At 40.2% G+C, this 16,115-nt stretch overlaps 1 protein-coding gene across 1 annotated transcript in view; it reads left to right on the top strand.

The window, feature by feature from the left end:
- The first annotated feature begins 391 nt into the window (after nt 1-391).
- LOC121524352 (SPHK1 interactor, AKAP domain containing) overlaps nt 392-16,115 on the top strand; it is an 84,997-nt gene continuing 69,273 nt past the window's right edge. Inside the window, exons 1-2 of the mRNA XM_041809702.1 lie at nt 392-639; nt 13,464-13,566. Coding sequence (XP_041665636.1) covers nt 605-639; nt 13,464-13,566 — 138 coding nt within the window. The 5' untranslated portion in view covers nt 392-604. The remainder of the gene's footprint in view (nt 640-13,463; nt 13,567-16,115) is intronic.

Below are 16,115 nucleotides of genomic sequence, written 5' to 3'. Positions count from 1 at the left end.
AGATTGTTTCATGTCTGCTTCACAGAATTTAAGATAGAAATCAGCATGAAATCAGGTCATATTTTTGATTTGAACATGATGGAACACAGCCCTGTGGTCTGGCTGTGAAAAAACTGTTGCAGCAGACCCCGGTCTCCCCTACTTGGACACCGTTTTAGCTGTCCGGGGTTTTTTGGCACTCTTCTGGCAAACGGGAGGCAAAACGGCAACGTACGTGTGCGCGTGCGTCAGTTTGTACATATGCAAGTGCGTCGACATGCGCGCGCACGGTCCCTATCCATGCCCTTGCCTACGTCGTGCAGCTCACAGTACGTTTGATCCACGAGGGGCTCGCTCGGAGGACGGAGGCGCAGGGCAAGCAGGGGTCTTTGCTGCTAATGCTGGTGATTCTGGTTCTCTTTCTGGTCTCAAACTCCTCTTTGGTTCACGGTGGAACACTTCTGGATTCCTTCAGTGCTCGGTTTGGGATGCGCATCTGGACCGGAGAGTATCCCGGGGACAATTACGCGTCGAAGCGCTGCGCTGTACTTCCCCCTGTCCCCCTGCCCCCACTCGGGAAATAATCACAATAATCGTGGAGGATAGTTGATCTATTTTTGACGGAATGGCGGGAGCTAAGTGCCTTCTGAAAACACCGAGGTAAGAGACTCTTTACGGTCATTTCTCTGCGCTAACCAGACCGTCTCCATCCAGGCTGTATGTGATTCTATCTAATGCTACTGTCATCACTTTAACCGAGGCTGTTGATGCACATTTATGTTTTTGATGCTGTTTCACATATTTTTGATATTTACATTTTTTCTACTAAAGCATCACATCAGGAGTGGAATATCGTCTTTTATATCGGCTTCTCTTTTGAGGGAAATCGCAGTGATTCCCCCTCCAGTACAGAGTGTATCAGTGCGTGTTTAAGTGTGGAAAACAGCGCACCAAAATCCACGCAGAGTGGTGCAGTAAAGCCGCTTTCACAGCTGACTGCCAGTAAACAAGATGTCTCTGCTCCACTCATGGACACATGTGGATAAAAATATCATGTCTGATTGAGTTTGTTAGTGTGAAGCTTGGCTCATTCAACTGCTTTAAATATAGTAGACGCTTTCTGCAGCCTGCACGAGCCAAACTTGACACAATGATCAGCAAAGTGCTTCCAAATAAAGTAGGGATGGAAAATACATCTAGTTTATAAAGTTAACCCACATATAATCAACAGAGGAAGGCTAAAGCATCAGCTTAAAGGTTCACAGAGAGAACTACTAACATGCTATTTGACCTCAAGATCATCTGGCCTATTTGTAATGTCTTAATGTGGATTTATAGTTTCAGGGATGCACGGTGTTGTCAATATCAGCTTGTGAAAAATTTCTGCTGATATTTACAAAAAAATAAAACATTGGCCTTTATCAGCTATATTGGCTGTATAGGTATCAGCTGAAGTCAGTTTGCAAATATCAGCATGTCTGATATCATCAAACATCAGTACTGAGCATCCCTAACTGTGTATATATGTTACTGGATTCAACATTATACCAAAAGAAAAATCATTAAATGACAAAGATACATCAAATAATAATAACAATAATAGTAATAATAATAACTTTATTTGCATATATTTGTATAGCACCTTTTATAATGGGGTTGCAAAGTGCTCGGCAAATAAATGAAGGCATGAACAAAACCTTTCTGGACACATAATGGACAATTTCTTACTTTAATGATTCAAATTACCTTCAAACCCCTGCACAATATATAGTACAGCAGTGTTTCTCAACTGGTGGGTTGAGACCCAGTGGTGTGCACAGGGGGATGGGGGGCTGTCACCCAATTGTTGCGCACTAAAGTGCCCTCTTGGGAGCTAAAACACGCTAAAGTGCCCTCTTGGGAGCCAACATGTGTGCTAAAGTGCCCTCTTTGGAGCCAAAACACACTAAAGTGCCCTCTTGGGAGCTAAAACACGCTAAAGTGTCCCCTTGGGAGCCAAAACACACTAAAGTGCCCTCTTGGGAGCCAACATGTGTGCTAAAGTGCCCTCTTTGGAGCCAAAACACACTAAAGTGTCCCCTTGGGAGCCAAAACGCGTGCTGACTTACCCTCCTGGTAGGGAAAACACACTAAACTGCCCTCATGGGTGGAAAAAACACACTAAACTGCCCTCATGGGTGGAAAAAACACACTAAACTGCCCCCTTGGCTGGTTAAAATACAATAAACTGCCTGCTTGGGTGGCAAAAAGGTGTGTTTAACCCCTTAATGCCTGAAAACACAAATAGTAGCCAGAAAATTCTAATTTTCTGGGACTGAAATGTTCATTTAACTTTCTACTGAAATTTTAAAAAATCAAAATTTCCATAAAATTTAACAATTATATTTTTAGTATCTCATTTTGTTCATTAGGTGTTTTTGGTAACTGATAATCCACTTGAGGGCATTTTTATCATTTATCAGATTGCTTTCATAAGTTTTCTGAGTATTTTATTAAGTATATTGATTAGATACAGGTATCATAAAAGTATGTATCAAATATGCGACAACAGGCGTTAAGGGGTTAAGTACCCTCCTCATTGGCAAAACACACTAAACTGCCATCTTCAGTGAAAAAAAAAAACTTAATTGCCCTCTTGGCTGTTCAAACAGGATAAACTGCCCTGTTTGGGTGGTAAAAAAGCATGCTTAAGTGCCCTACCGGTTGGCAAAACACAGCTACTCTCTTGAGTTAAGAAACACTAAACTAAACTCCAGAAGACCATTAGGACCAAGAAGTACTATGAAACAGTACTGTTGCAATGACTTTTATTTTGGGCCCTTTCTTGATCTATATTGAGCCAGATCTATATCTCACAGAACCAGTTTGGATTATCTGGTGCTAGCATGGTGTTAAAATGCACTAGAATACAGGAAATGGCATCTACTTAATTGAAAATGTTCTGAGGGAAGACCCCCAGACCCCCTAGGGATTTATTTATTTATTTCTGTGTGTTCTTCACAGTCCAGCATTGAATCTATACAGTTTTTGTGGATGCTGATCCTAACTACAAACTAACTTGGGTAGTCTGTCTAGCTAGTCTGTTTTAAGGCTATATAATGGGCCATTTGTAGAACATATAAACATGTCTAAAGTGCCCACGAAAACACGCCAAACTTAGCGCCCTCTTCAGTGGCGAGAACGCGCTGTATATGCCCTTTTTTTTTTCTTTTCGCCCCTGCCCTTGAAAAAGTCTGTGCACGCCACTGTCGAGACCCAAAAGTGGGTCGTGGAGCTCTTTTCATTGGGGCTCAAGTGTGACACCAAGGGAAAATATTGTGCTATAAGAAACTCTTCAAAACGTGCTTATTGTCCTCTGTCTCTCTGTTTTGACACATTTTTGCACTGCCTGAGTTTTAACCTGTGAAATTTTTGCTGTAAGGCTGAAGTGGATAATTCTGGCACAACCACACCAACTTCAAAAGTGCATGATGAAGAAAGTCTTGAAGGAAACAGAAAGCCTACAGCAACACTTGTGGTTTAGAGAACAACTTTATTAGATCGACACGTTTCCGCTTGTAGCTTTCGTCAGGGTTGTCCAAAGATGGTGGATGGTCATCCAGGACGACCCTGATGGAGGCTACAAGCCGAAACGCATCAGTGTGGTAAAATTGTTTGCTTAACTACCCATTTTGCACAATATGAATTAGATTGGTTGAAAAATGTCAAATATTTGGGTCACAATTCCTCATTCAGGAGTCAACAGTGGGTCCTGAGTCTGAACCAGTTGAGAACCACTGTAGTAGAGAATTTTAGCTGATCTTGGAATTCAGAAATTCTTGGATGGGAGTGGGATACATTATCCAGGGTGTTCCATGAAGTTGGAATTGGATAATTGGTGGAACTTTACAACCCTACCCCCCCATAGAGTTACCAACTCCCGATAACTGCATCCCATCAGCTCTGGCGTGATTTCATTCTCTGCCCAACCAACAGCAAACCACTGAAGAGTGCTGCATAAATTACTAGGTCAGTTTAGATGGAACTCTGTCTTTCTTTGTGTTAAATGACTGACATACCCTTCCTGAGCATGACTGCACCTCCCTCCCCTGGAGAGAGGTCTGACTGCTGACTGTACTGCCTCTTACACAACGTTACCGCATCAGTCAGAATAGACACACACTAAAACTATCAAAATAAAATCCAAACAAACTTTTGGTTAGGTTAGGGAGAGGGTTGAGGTAAGGGTTAAAAGTGAAAAACCTGACCTGCAAAACCCAATTATAAAAGGTTTGAAAAAGCGAAATAAACAATTTGCTTACAGGATAAAAGTTGCATGAAGACATTCTAACATAGCAAACGCACCTTCATTAGCTGGGTAGGCTATGTAGATAACAGAGCTATGTAGCAAATGTTGCTAAAGCTAAATTCATAGGGCTCATAGATATCTGTGGTAATGAAGCCACAAAGAAAACAAAGCTAACCTTAACTACATAAGCTGCATAGAAAACTGAGTTGCGTAACAAATGTAGCTAAAGATCGCAAAGCTCATGGATATATGCTAACAAAGCTACAGAACTAATCTAAGCTACATAAGCTGTATAAGCTACGTTGCGATGTTATTTACAACTTATGTAGCTATGTTTGCTTTAGCTACATTTGTCAGATCTGCTTTAATTATAGTGGACGCTTTCTGCAGCATGCACGAGCCAAACTTGACACATTGATCAGCAAAGTGCTTCCAAATAAAGTAGGACTGGAATACGATTAAGATTAACCCACATATAATCAACAGAGGAAGGCTAAAGCATCAGCTTAAAGGTTCAGAGGAAGAACTACTAACATGCTAACTGACCACAAGATCGTCTCTTTTTAATGTCTTATTGTGGATTTATAGTTTCAGGGATGCACAGTTTTATCAATATCAGCTTGTGAAAAATTTCTACTGATATTTACAACTAAAAAATTTTGCAATAAATCGGCCATTATCAGCTGTATTAGCCATACAGGTAGTTTAATTTATCCTGTGTAGGCTATGTAGATAACCTAGGTATGTAGCAAATGTTGCTAAAGCTAAATTCACAAAGGTCATGGATATCTGTTTTAATGAAGCTACAAAGTTAACAAGGCTAACCTTAACTACATGAGCTACATAGAAAACTAAGCCGCGTGGCGAATGTAGCTAAAGCTAAGTTTACAAAGATCATGGATATCTGTGCTCACAAAGCTACAGAACTAACTTAAGCTGCATAATCTACATAAGCTGTGTAGTGATGTTAAGAAGCTATGTTTGCTTTAGGTATATTTGCTAAATCTCCCATTGCTTAAGATGATTTAGCTACTTTGGCTCACGTAGTAATGATAACTATGTAGCTTCAAGCTTTAGCTAAAGCTGACAAAGCTAAAACGATCCACTGTTAGCATATCTATTTCTTAAACTGGCATATACATAATTTACCCCTTGGTTAGACCTCTGACCTTCTCTCTGTTTTATTTATGAAATGTTGCTTAGTCTGTAATCTCTACAATGTAGTTAATTCATAAATGTACCTGCCAGACCGGTACTGGTAAATTACAGCACTTCCGTTCCGAAGGTATGAAGGCAGATGGTTTAAAGGATGGAATGTTTCTAAACTTTGAAGGATGACGTCATCTTTCCAATAACTATCAAAGGCTTTAAAGGATGACATCATCAAAGGCAGAGGACGGAATGTTGGTGAAGCTGGGGGATTTTTGCCAAATAGTAATCCATCGCTGGCAACTTTCCACCCTTCCAAGCTCCACCCAGTTTTCCAAAAACAGTCAATATAAGGGAAAGATTACTGGTTTGTGCTCTAATGATATAGAAAGATGAAGTATTGTAGATGGTTTGAAATCCCCCAAGAAGAAGAGAGAAGAAGCTAACCACTTAGGCTAACCTTTGTTTATGCTCCATGTGGACGATGGAGCCCATCCTGCTACTTTTTTTATTTAAAACACTCCTGCAACGAGCCTCTTCCTACTTCCACTTCTACTGTGCAGCTCAGAGGATGCAATAGGCCTGTGCTGCATGGATTTACAACTCTGTACTTGTTGATGCTTACCCTGTTCTTGAGCACATCTCCTTCAAACTGTACTCAAGTGCACATGAATCATGGCTGGGACAACCTCTGAAAGCAGACTCAGCCATGGCGATGGTTTATGTCTACACTAATCTAATGAACCAGACTTTGGGGTTAACAGTAGGTCAGATCTGGGCCCTGATGCCTGATGCCAAACCATTTCCTCCTTCTGGAAGCTGCTGGTCTATAATTATTTATCATTTTTAAACACTGGGAGAAACATACAGAAATATTTGACAACCTCAGTTTATGAAAGTGGTGCCAGTACTTTTTATTGTCAACTTTTATGATCAAGCACTAAGAACTGACCCGTAGGTCAATAGGACTTCTATTTTGTTAGACAGGTTTCACTATAGTTTGATTTCTTCTACTGTGACGACCATTTGTCATGTCTTTACAGAAATGAAGTATTTATCATGCATTGCCATTCAGGCATGAAATACTGAGATGATTTTTGGTCTACGTTTCCCGGCCCTAGGCTGTAGCCTTCAGTAAGAGGTTGAAATCCTCAGCCACTCAATCTGTCACAGTGAATTATTGTGGCGAGCCGGGGGCCGTCCTTGAGAACCAGACGTTCCAGGAGTTAATTGTGCCCTCACATCTGGGGGATGCCTGCTGGATACCTGGCGCCCTGGAGCACAAGAGCACGGCAATGTGTCAATCATTGGCGTGTCGTGATGGAAGCGTGCAAAGATTTAAAAGGTCGTACTTGACCATCCTATCCTGCTGGTGTTTTTCACTTGACTGTGAGGGGCACATCCTCTAACAGCTGTTTTTTTAACAGTGTGGTTCTTTTCCAGTGTGCTGCATGGATCCAGCATTTGCTCTGCAGAATATCTGCCTGTGTGAGTGGATGTGTCAACGCGTGCCTGCAGACAGCAGCAGCAGATTTAAAGTCATTCTGAATCCAACTATTCACAAACTGGCTCTTCCTCTGACACCATTATTTACATCAAGCATGTTCATTAATTCAAATACATCCAGTTGTGAGATCCCCGGGGGGCTTTCAGATGAAATGCAATAGATTTGCTTTGAAATATGTGGATTAGAGAAAAAAACAGCTGCTCCTATTTAAATATGCATCCCCAGCCTCTTTATTTTGCAAATTGATCCTCATTAATGCCATTCTAGATAAGCTTCGATTTGGCTTATCTCTGCCAAAGCAGACACGCAGGATAATGACGCCTTCCTGATTTCTGAGTTTGCTGTGTCGTGTTTGGGCTTGCTGTGGTCTGACCAACATCCCTGTGGCTTCAGATTGTTGATTAGTTTTGGTTGGTGGTGTGCTAAACAACAGACCTACTCATGTTTGTAGGGGTATCATGTTTCATGGTTGGAAAAAGGAACTGTAACTTTAAGAGTTTCATCTCTCAGCCAAGGGATTTTTTTTTTTACAATGGAGCAAAGGTAGGCGTTCCCCTGGAGCCCTTTGCACCCAGGGGCCTCATGGCTTGGGCTTCAACTTAAAGTATAAAGGTTAAAGAAGAACTGAAACCCAGAGTTCCAGCAGAGCTTTATCTACCCTAGAATTAAAAGAAATTAATCTATGACATCACATGTGTTAAATGTCCTTATGACATCATATGTCCATCCATCCAGGATAGATGGATGGATGGATGGACGGATGGACGGACAAATGAATGGGGGATGGATGAATGGATGGACGAATGAATTAATGGATGGATTGATGGATGGATGGATGGATGGATGGATGGATGGAATGGGTGAATGAATGGATGGATGGATGTGATGGATATGTAAATGGATGGATGGATGGATGTGATGGATGGATGGATGGACGGATGGATGGATGTGATGGATGGATGGATGGATGTGATGGATGAGTAAATGGATGGATGGATGTGATGGATGAGTAAATGGATGGATGGATGATAAATGGAAAAATAAATGGATGGATGGATGTGATGGATGAGTGAATGGATGGATGGATGGATGTGATGGATGGATGTGATGGATGAATGGATGGATGGATGGATGGATGATGGATGGATGGATGGCTGAATGTGATGGATGGATGTGATGGATAAGTGAAAGAATGGATGGATGGATGGATGGATGGATGTGATGGATATGTAAATGGATGGATGGATGGATGTGATGGATGGATGGATGGATGGACGGATGGATGGATGGATGGATGGATGGATGTGATGGATGAGTAAATGGATGGATGGATGTGATGGATGAGTAAATGGATGGATGGATGATAAATGGAAAAATAAATGGATGGATGGATGTGATGGATGAGTGAATGGATGGATGGATGGATGGATGGATGGATGGATGGATGTGATGGATGGATGGATGGATTGATGGATGAATGTGATGGATGGATGGATGATGGATGGATGGATGGATGATGGATGGATGGATGGATGAATGTGGTGGATGGATGGATGGATGATGGATTGATGGATGGATGGATGATGGATGGATGGATGTATGTATGGATGGATGGATGTGATGGATGGATGGATGGATGGATGGATGGATGGATGGATGGATGGATGTGAAGGATGGATGGATGGATGGATGGATGGATGAATGTGATGGATGGATGGATGTATGTATGGATGGATGGATGTGATGGATGGATGGATGGATGGACGGATGGATGTGAAGGATGGATGGATGGATGGATGGATGAATGTGATGGATGGATGGATGGATGGATGGATGGATGGATGTGAAGGATGGATGGATGGATGGATGGATGGATGGATGGATGGATGTGATGGATGAATGTGATGGATGGATGGATGGATGGATGGATGGATGTGATGGATGAATGATGGATGGATGATGGATTTTTTTTAGACAACAGGAGGATGGCTTACACAGCTGGGTGGTTTTAAATTATTAGAATATTGTTTGAATGAGAAGAATACCATATCTTCAGTGTGATTTTGGCAATAAATGGTATTTAGCCCAAAATAATTAACAGTGGTCTTTTTCTCAGAATAAATTAATGCCACAGTTTGTGTTGTAAAAATGAATATAACAGTTACTTGCCAAGATAAGATGACGTGATCAGAAACCAGGAAACTCATTTTCTCATGTATACAGGGATTTGAATGACCAAGTCTCTTTGTGAGCATGTAAACAAAGATTCCCTAATATGATCAAAACTGTAATAATGAAGTCCATGTAAATACACTCAGAAACTGAAAGGTGCACACTGAATCTTCCTGTTCTATCATGTTCAGTATATGTGCCATTGTATATTTTGGTTGCTCCCCATAGACCAGACTTTTCTAACTGAGTCAGTAACTTCACTAATGGTGCAAAGTGTCTACTGCCCTGAGGAGTTCTGAGAAAACTATGCACGTTAAGGGAAGACTGTGAAATGATCTGAGTACAATAACAAAAAATATGTTGTATCTGTAGTACTGTTGATCAGTTAGGGTCCTATACTTATTGTAAGTGAAGTGGCTGCCCTCTACAAGTTGAAACCTTCCACTGCAACTGAATGTTTTTGATATTTCTCTCTTAGTTGATCTGGTGCTCTGTGACATATGTGGCACCATTTGTCATCACCACAAAGCTCAACTGTTACAGTCCACTTTTACCTCGACTATCAATTGCTCATGCTCCATCAATCAGAGACATTGCTGTAATGCTTTAGGATTGTTGGTAATGTAGTGCCATTGAGAGATTGTGAACAAACCATGTTTTTGGTTGATTCCATGAAAAACAGTGTCTTCTCCATGAGGCTGCCTTGAATGGTTCTGACATGATGGCTAATAATCAAATCTAAAAAGATGTATAGACTGAATGATATTGTGGCTGTTAAGGGACTGTTGAAAGGAGAGAGTGGGTGTGTCTTACCCTCCCTCCCAGTCTTCATGAAGACAATACAAGACATGATGTCATAAAAGCACTAACGATGCGATGTCAGAAACACATTAAAGACGTGATGTCATAAAGGCACTAACGATGCGATGTCAGAAACACATTAAAGAAGTGATGTCATAATGGCACTAACGACGTGATGTCATAGAAACAATAAAAGACGTGATGTCATAAAAACGATAGAAGACATGATGTCATAAAGGCACTAATGACATATGATGTTATAAAGACAATAAAAGACGTGATGTCATAAAGGCACTTACAACATGATGTCATAAAAACAATAAAAGACGTGATGTCATAAAGGCACTTACAACATGATGTCATAAAAACAATAAAAGACGTGATGTCATAAAGGCACTAACGACATATGATGTTATAAAGACAATAAAAGACGTGATGTCATCAAGGCACTTACAACATGATGTCATAAAAACAATAAAAGACGTGATGTCATAAAGGCACTTACAACATGATGTCATAAAAACAATAAAAGACTTGATGTCATAAAGGCACTAACGACATATGATGTTATAAAGACAATAAAAGACGTGATGTCATCAAGGCACTTACAACATGATGTCATAAAAACAATAAAAGACGTGATGTCATAAAGGCACTTACAACATGATGTCATAAAAACAATAAAAGACGTGATGTCATAAAGGCACTAACGACATATGATGTTATAAAGGCACTAACGATGTGATGTCATAAAGACATTAAAGACATATGATGTCATAAAGGCACTAACGATGTGATGTCATAAAGACATTAGAGACATATGATGTTATAAAGGCACTAACGTCGTGATGTCATAAAGACATTAAAGACATATGATGTCTTAAAGGCACTAACCATGTGATGTCATAAAGACAATAAAAGACATGATGTCATAAAGGCACTAATGATGTGATGTCATAAAGACATTAAAGACATATGATGTCATAAAGGCACTAATGATGTGATGTCATAAAGACAATAAAAGATGTGATGTCATAACGGCACTAACGATGTGATGTCATAAAGACAATAAAAACATGTTGTCATAAAGGCATTTATTTGGATTCCAGGAAAGATGAACCTCAGCTGAAACTCTGGGCTTTAGTTACTTTTTGCAATAAAGAAAGAAAGCCTTCAAAATGATTTTCTTCACTCCCTACAATTGTTTTAGAGGCCTCATGATGTTTTTGCCAGGGGCTTCCATATGACTAAAATGGCCCCTTCTCCCAGAGCTTATTTTCTATCAGAAATGAGGGGGACTGACTGAGGCAGAGCTCCCTAATGGGCTGAAAGAACAGCTCATGCAAGGAAGAGTCTGTGCAAAGTCTTCACAGAAATCCCTGAAGAAACTTTAGCCCTGATAGTTGGCCCTCATAAATAATAATGTGATTTAAAGTTCTTGTCAGTAAAGACCAAAAACAAGAACTTTCTGTACGCTCCAGTAGATGCTGAAGATGTCCCTTCAGCTGGACATGAACTGGTGCATAATATATTCTTAATTAGCAACTGTGATGGTGAAGCTGTGCTGACCCTGTCAGGGTGGACTAAGAATTATGGAAGTGATGGAATTAACAATATCAAAACAACGACACAACTTTACTCAAGCTGTCAGATAAATTCTCTGGAAAAATACTACAGCTGGATCGTTTGGACAAATATGACAGGCTTTGTGCTTGTCAAGTCAGTGCAGCGAAAAAAACACATAAATCAGAATTGGTTCAAGACTGGTTTCACTTTAAAGACCCAGACTGGATCCAGGCACACATACATGGGGTATCAGCATCCCTTCAAAAACTGGCCCATTTCATCATCTTAGCTCCACCAAGATGTGGAAATAGGAAGAGGGGTCAGCTGTAGACTCAAGATCACAGAACTACAAGTTCATGCCAGAATAGTATGTACACTACAGATTGTTTTTCCACTCTTTGGGTTGATTTACTGTTTATTTGAGTATCTTCCATGTTTTTTGCATATACCATGGTTGAGTTACATTATAAAGTTAAAAAGTTTATGTTATGTATTTTTGTTGCTGGTTCTGACAATGGGCCTCACGTAGGGCTGTGTATTGGCAAAAATGTGGCGATACAATACAATTCACATCGTGATACAGGGGTGCTGATATGATATTTTGAGATATGTTACGATACTATGAGCAAGGTTATATGTTGCTATACATATATATATATATATATATATATATATTGCAATGTGTGTGTGCATATGTGTGTGTATATATTTATATATATATATATATATATGTATAAATTCTGTTCAATTTGTATCCGTGTGTCTTGGCAAGAAGAACAGATCAGAAAGGATTAAATCAGTCTTGACATGCCTCTCTCTGTTGCTGGGCGTTTTCAGTCTCAATTACAATGTTTGCTTCCAATGATCATGAAAAAAGATGTTTATGATTGAACGCTGTGCTTGATTTTTTTTCCTTCATAGTCAATGCTTTAGAACACAATGAATCTAACTGAAATTCCAACCTGTCTAATTACATGATTGCATGATTATTTCAGTGTTCAGTAGTAGCATTAAGGTTTATTAAAATGCCTTTAACTTTACAACAGTGCCAGCATTGCACTTTGTAGAAGCACCTTTATTTCCAAAAGCACGAAGAACTTTTATTTTTTGGAAAATTTTAAGTTATTTTGAAGGCAGTGCTGTACAAATTTTAGGTTTTTTAATAACATTTGTGTATTTTGAGTCAAAAAATACAGACTTCAAAACTACCAATATTCTCTGCATTTTCCTCACAAGAGCAGAGCTGGGGAAATATATTTGCCCCTTCCTGATTTAATTTTCTTTGGATTTTTGTCACACTTAAATGTTGCAAACCGTCAAACACATCCAAATATAGCCAAAGATTATGAGAGTAAATATAAAATGCAGTTTTTAAGTGATGATTTCATTAATTAAGAAAAAAGTAATCAAACCTACCTGGCCCTATGAGAAAAAACTTATTGCCCCTAAACTTAAAAACTTGTTGTACCACCCAAGAACTGCAAGCAAGCATTTACTGATAACTGGTAATGAGTCTTTCACATCACTGTGGAGGAATTTAGTCCCACTCTTCCTCAAAGAATTGTTGTAATTCAGGCACATTGATGTGTTTTCCAGCATGAACGGTCTGTTTAAGGTCATCATATTTAAGTCCAGACTTTCACTAGACCACTCCAGATTTTTTTTTTTTTTTTTTTTTGGGACCTCAGTATCAGTTAAAATAATTGTCATTATCATTTTTACCTTAATCGAGCAGATGCACCTCACACCACTGGAAAAACTGTCCAGATAATCTCAAGGACTGTCAGATAATCTGGTCTTTGCTGACTTGTGTCAGAGGAGGAATCAGACTGATAATCAGCTCTGTTATCTCGTAGTGAGTACCTGGTAAGAATTTTAGTAAAACTTCTTTTGCCCAAACCATTCCCAGTTTGTTCCTTTTTTATAAAACAAAGGGAAGTGCTGAAGACTTGACATAAATTCTCTCTGACAATGCTAACTCGGCGCCCTTTTTCCCTGCAGCAACTTCCAGTCGTCTGCCATGTTTGAAGGCTCTGATTCAGTGGAGGTGGAGGGCGGCAGCACGGAGAGCACCATGGCCTCGTCCATCAGCGCCTGTAAGAAGGTAAAAGAACCACAGAGCTGTAAAGTCTGTCAGTGTGACCTCCCATCAGCCCCTTCTTCATGTGCTCCTGTCTATCATATCTGCCTCCTCCCTTATCTGTATCTGTTTGTGTGACTCCAGCAGTGCGGTGATTTTCATTTCCTCCTACGGGGGTTCCTGTGACACCTAGGGGTGGTTTAATAAGAGGAACAGTCGGGGCCCGGGGTCAGCCCCGCTACATTTATCATCTCTGAGAGACTGAGAGACAGGAGGGGAATCACGCAGATCAGAGGGCTGAGGTGGAGTTAATGTTTGTGTTTGAGTGTTCCTGATGGAGCTGGGCACACCACCGTTAGATAAAGGTGCTACCATTTTTACTGACTCTACCAATGTCATAGTCAGTATAGTGGAGCTTCTAACGGAAGTTAAAAGACTCTAGTAATGTACAAAGTAGAGCAGAGCTTCTAATAAATGCTCCAAGACTCAACTAATATGAATTTATGGTAAAGTAGAGCTTCTAATTATTGTCTAACAACTCTACTAACATTATGATTGTAGAGCCTAGTTTGTCTTCAAATGGATGTTCAGTGAATTTACTAATATTATAATCATAAAGTACAGTAGAGCTTTTAAAGGAAACTTAACTCTACTAGTATTTTGGAGTACTGTAGAGCTTCTGAAGGAAACTCAATGGATCTTTACCAGTGATCATGGAGTACAGAAGAGCTTCTAATAGTTTAAATGCTCTTCTTGTATTTTGATTGTGTAGTACAGTAGAGCTTCCTATGGAAGTTCAGTGACTCAGTGACTGAAAGAGCCATTTTTGCCCTCACCACTTTCTAGAACATCTTTACAGAGCCACAAAATACATTTGAACCTTACAATGAAGTCTTCCCTGTCAACATAACTGATAGAGCAAAGGTACACTATATTGCTAAAAGTATTCACTCACCTGCCTTGACTCGCATATAAACTTAAGTGACATCCCATTCTTAATCCATAGGGTTTAATATGAAGTCGGTCCACCCTTTGCAGCTATAACAGCTTCAACTCTTCTAGGAAGGATTTCCACAAGGTTTAGGAGTGTGTTTATGGGAATTTTTGACCATTCTTCCAGCAGAGCATTTGTGAGGTCACACACTGATGTTGGACGAGAAGACCTGGCTCTCAGTCTCCGCTCTAATTCATCCCAAAGGTGTTCTATCGGGTTGAGGTCAGGACTCTGTGCAGGCCAGTCAAGTTCATCCATACCAAACTCTCTCATCCATGTCTTTATGGACCTTGCTTTGTGCACTGGTGCACAGTCATGTTGGAACAGGAAGGGGCCATCCCCAAACTGTTCCCACAAAGTTGGGAGCATGGAATTGTCCAAAATCTCTTGGTATGCTGAAGCATTCAGAGTTCCTTTCACTGGAACTAAGGGGCCAAGTCCAGCTCCTGAAAAACAACCCCACACCATAATCCCCCCTCCACCAAACTTTACACTTGGCACCATGCAGTCAGACAAGTACTGTTCTCCTGGCAACCCCCAAACCCAGACTCGTCCATCAGATTGCCAGATGGAGAAGCGCGATTCATCACTCCAGAAAACGTGTCTCCACTGCTCTAGAGTCCAGTGGTGCTTTTCACCACTGTATCTGACGCTTTGAATTGCGCCCATTCCATGAAGCTCTCTACGCACTGTTCTTGAGCTAATCTGAAGGCCACATGAAGTTTGGAGGTCTGTAGCGACTGACTCTGCAGAAAGTTGGCACTCAGTCATTTTATGTGGCTGACCACTTGGTGGCTGAGTCGCTGTCATTCCCAATCGCTTCCACTTTGTTATTATACCACTAACAGTTGACAACATTTCACCACTGGACTTGTTGCACAGGTGGCATCCTATCCCAGTACCACGCTGGAATTCACTGAGCTCCTGAGAGCGACCTATTCTTTCACAAATGTTTGTAGAAACAGTTTGCATGCCTAGGTGCTTTATTTTATACACCTGTGGCCATGGAAGTGATTGGAACACCTGATTTCAATTACTAGGATGGGTGAGTGAATACTTTTGGCAATATAGTGTATGTGGCCATGCATTGATATGCTTTAACATGCCGAATACTCTTCATTTAGTTGCGTTATTTTATTCTTTTATGGCATTTTAATCATCGTTTTTATTTTGAGGTTTTTATGGATTTATTATGCATAATTATTTTTTTAATCTGTAAGCACTATTATCAGCCAGTTATTTATTTTTATCCTTAATGACACTGATAAAACCATTATCATTATTTTCATATTCAACCACACACATATTATAGCAGCCTACTGTTTACCTTTAACAACAGCATCCATGATCATTGGTTCACAGACCGCATCCGCAATACAATCTGAAGGACATACTGAAGCAATCTCAACAAACACTCCAAATTTCCATGAGAGAGAAGAATCAGCTGTTAACAGCCTTTCTCCCTCCTTCAATCTATTAGTGACAGCAGCCAGTCAGCACCACGGACAGCTCCACACAAATACACACGCCATTTTCAGCACAAACATCAACAGTCTCATCTTTTACAACACAAATTCCC

The sequence above is a fragment of the Cheilinus undulatus genome, linkage group 2 (genome assembly GCF_018320785.1).
Source record: "Cheilinus undulatus linkage group 2, ASM1832078v1, whole genome shotgun sequence".
In the NCBI taxonomy this organism is placed as follows: Eukaryota; Metazoa; Chordata; class Actinopteri; order Labriformes; family Labridae; genus Cheilinus; species Cheilinus undulatus.
Note: the sequence above shows the minus strand (reverse complement) of the source record. Positions and strands in the feature narration are given on the sequence as shown.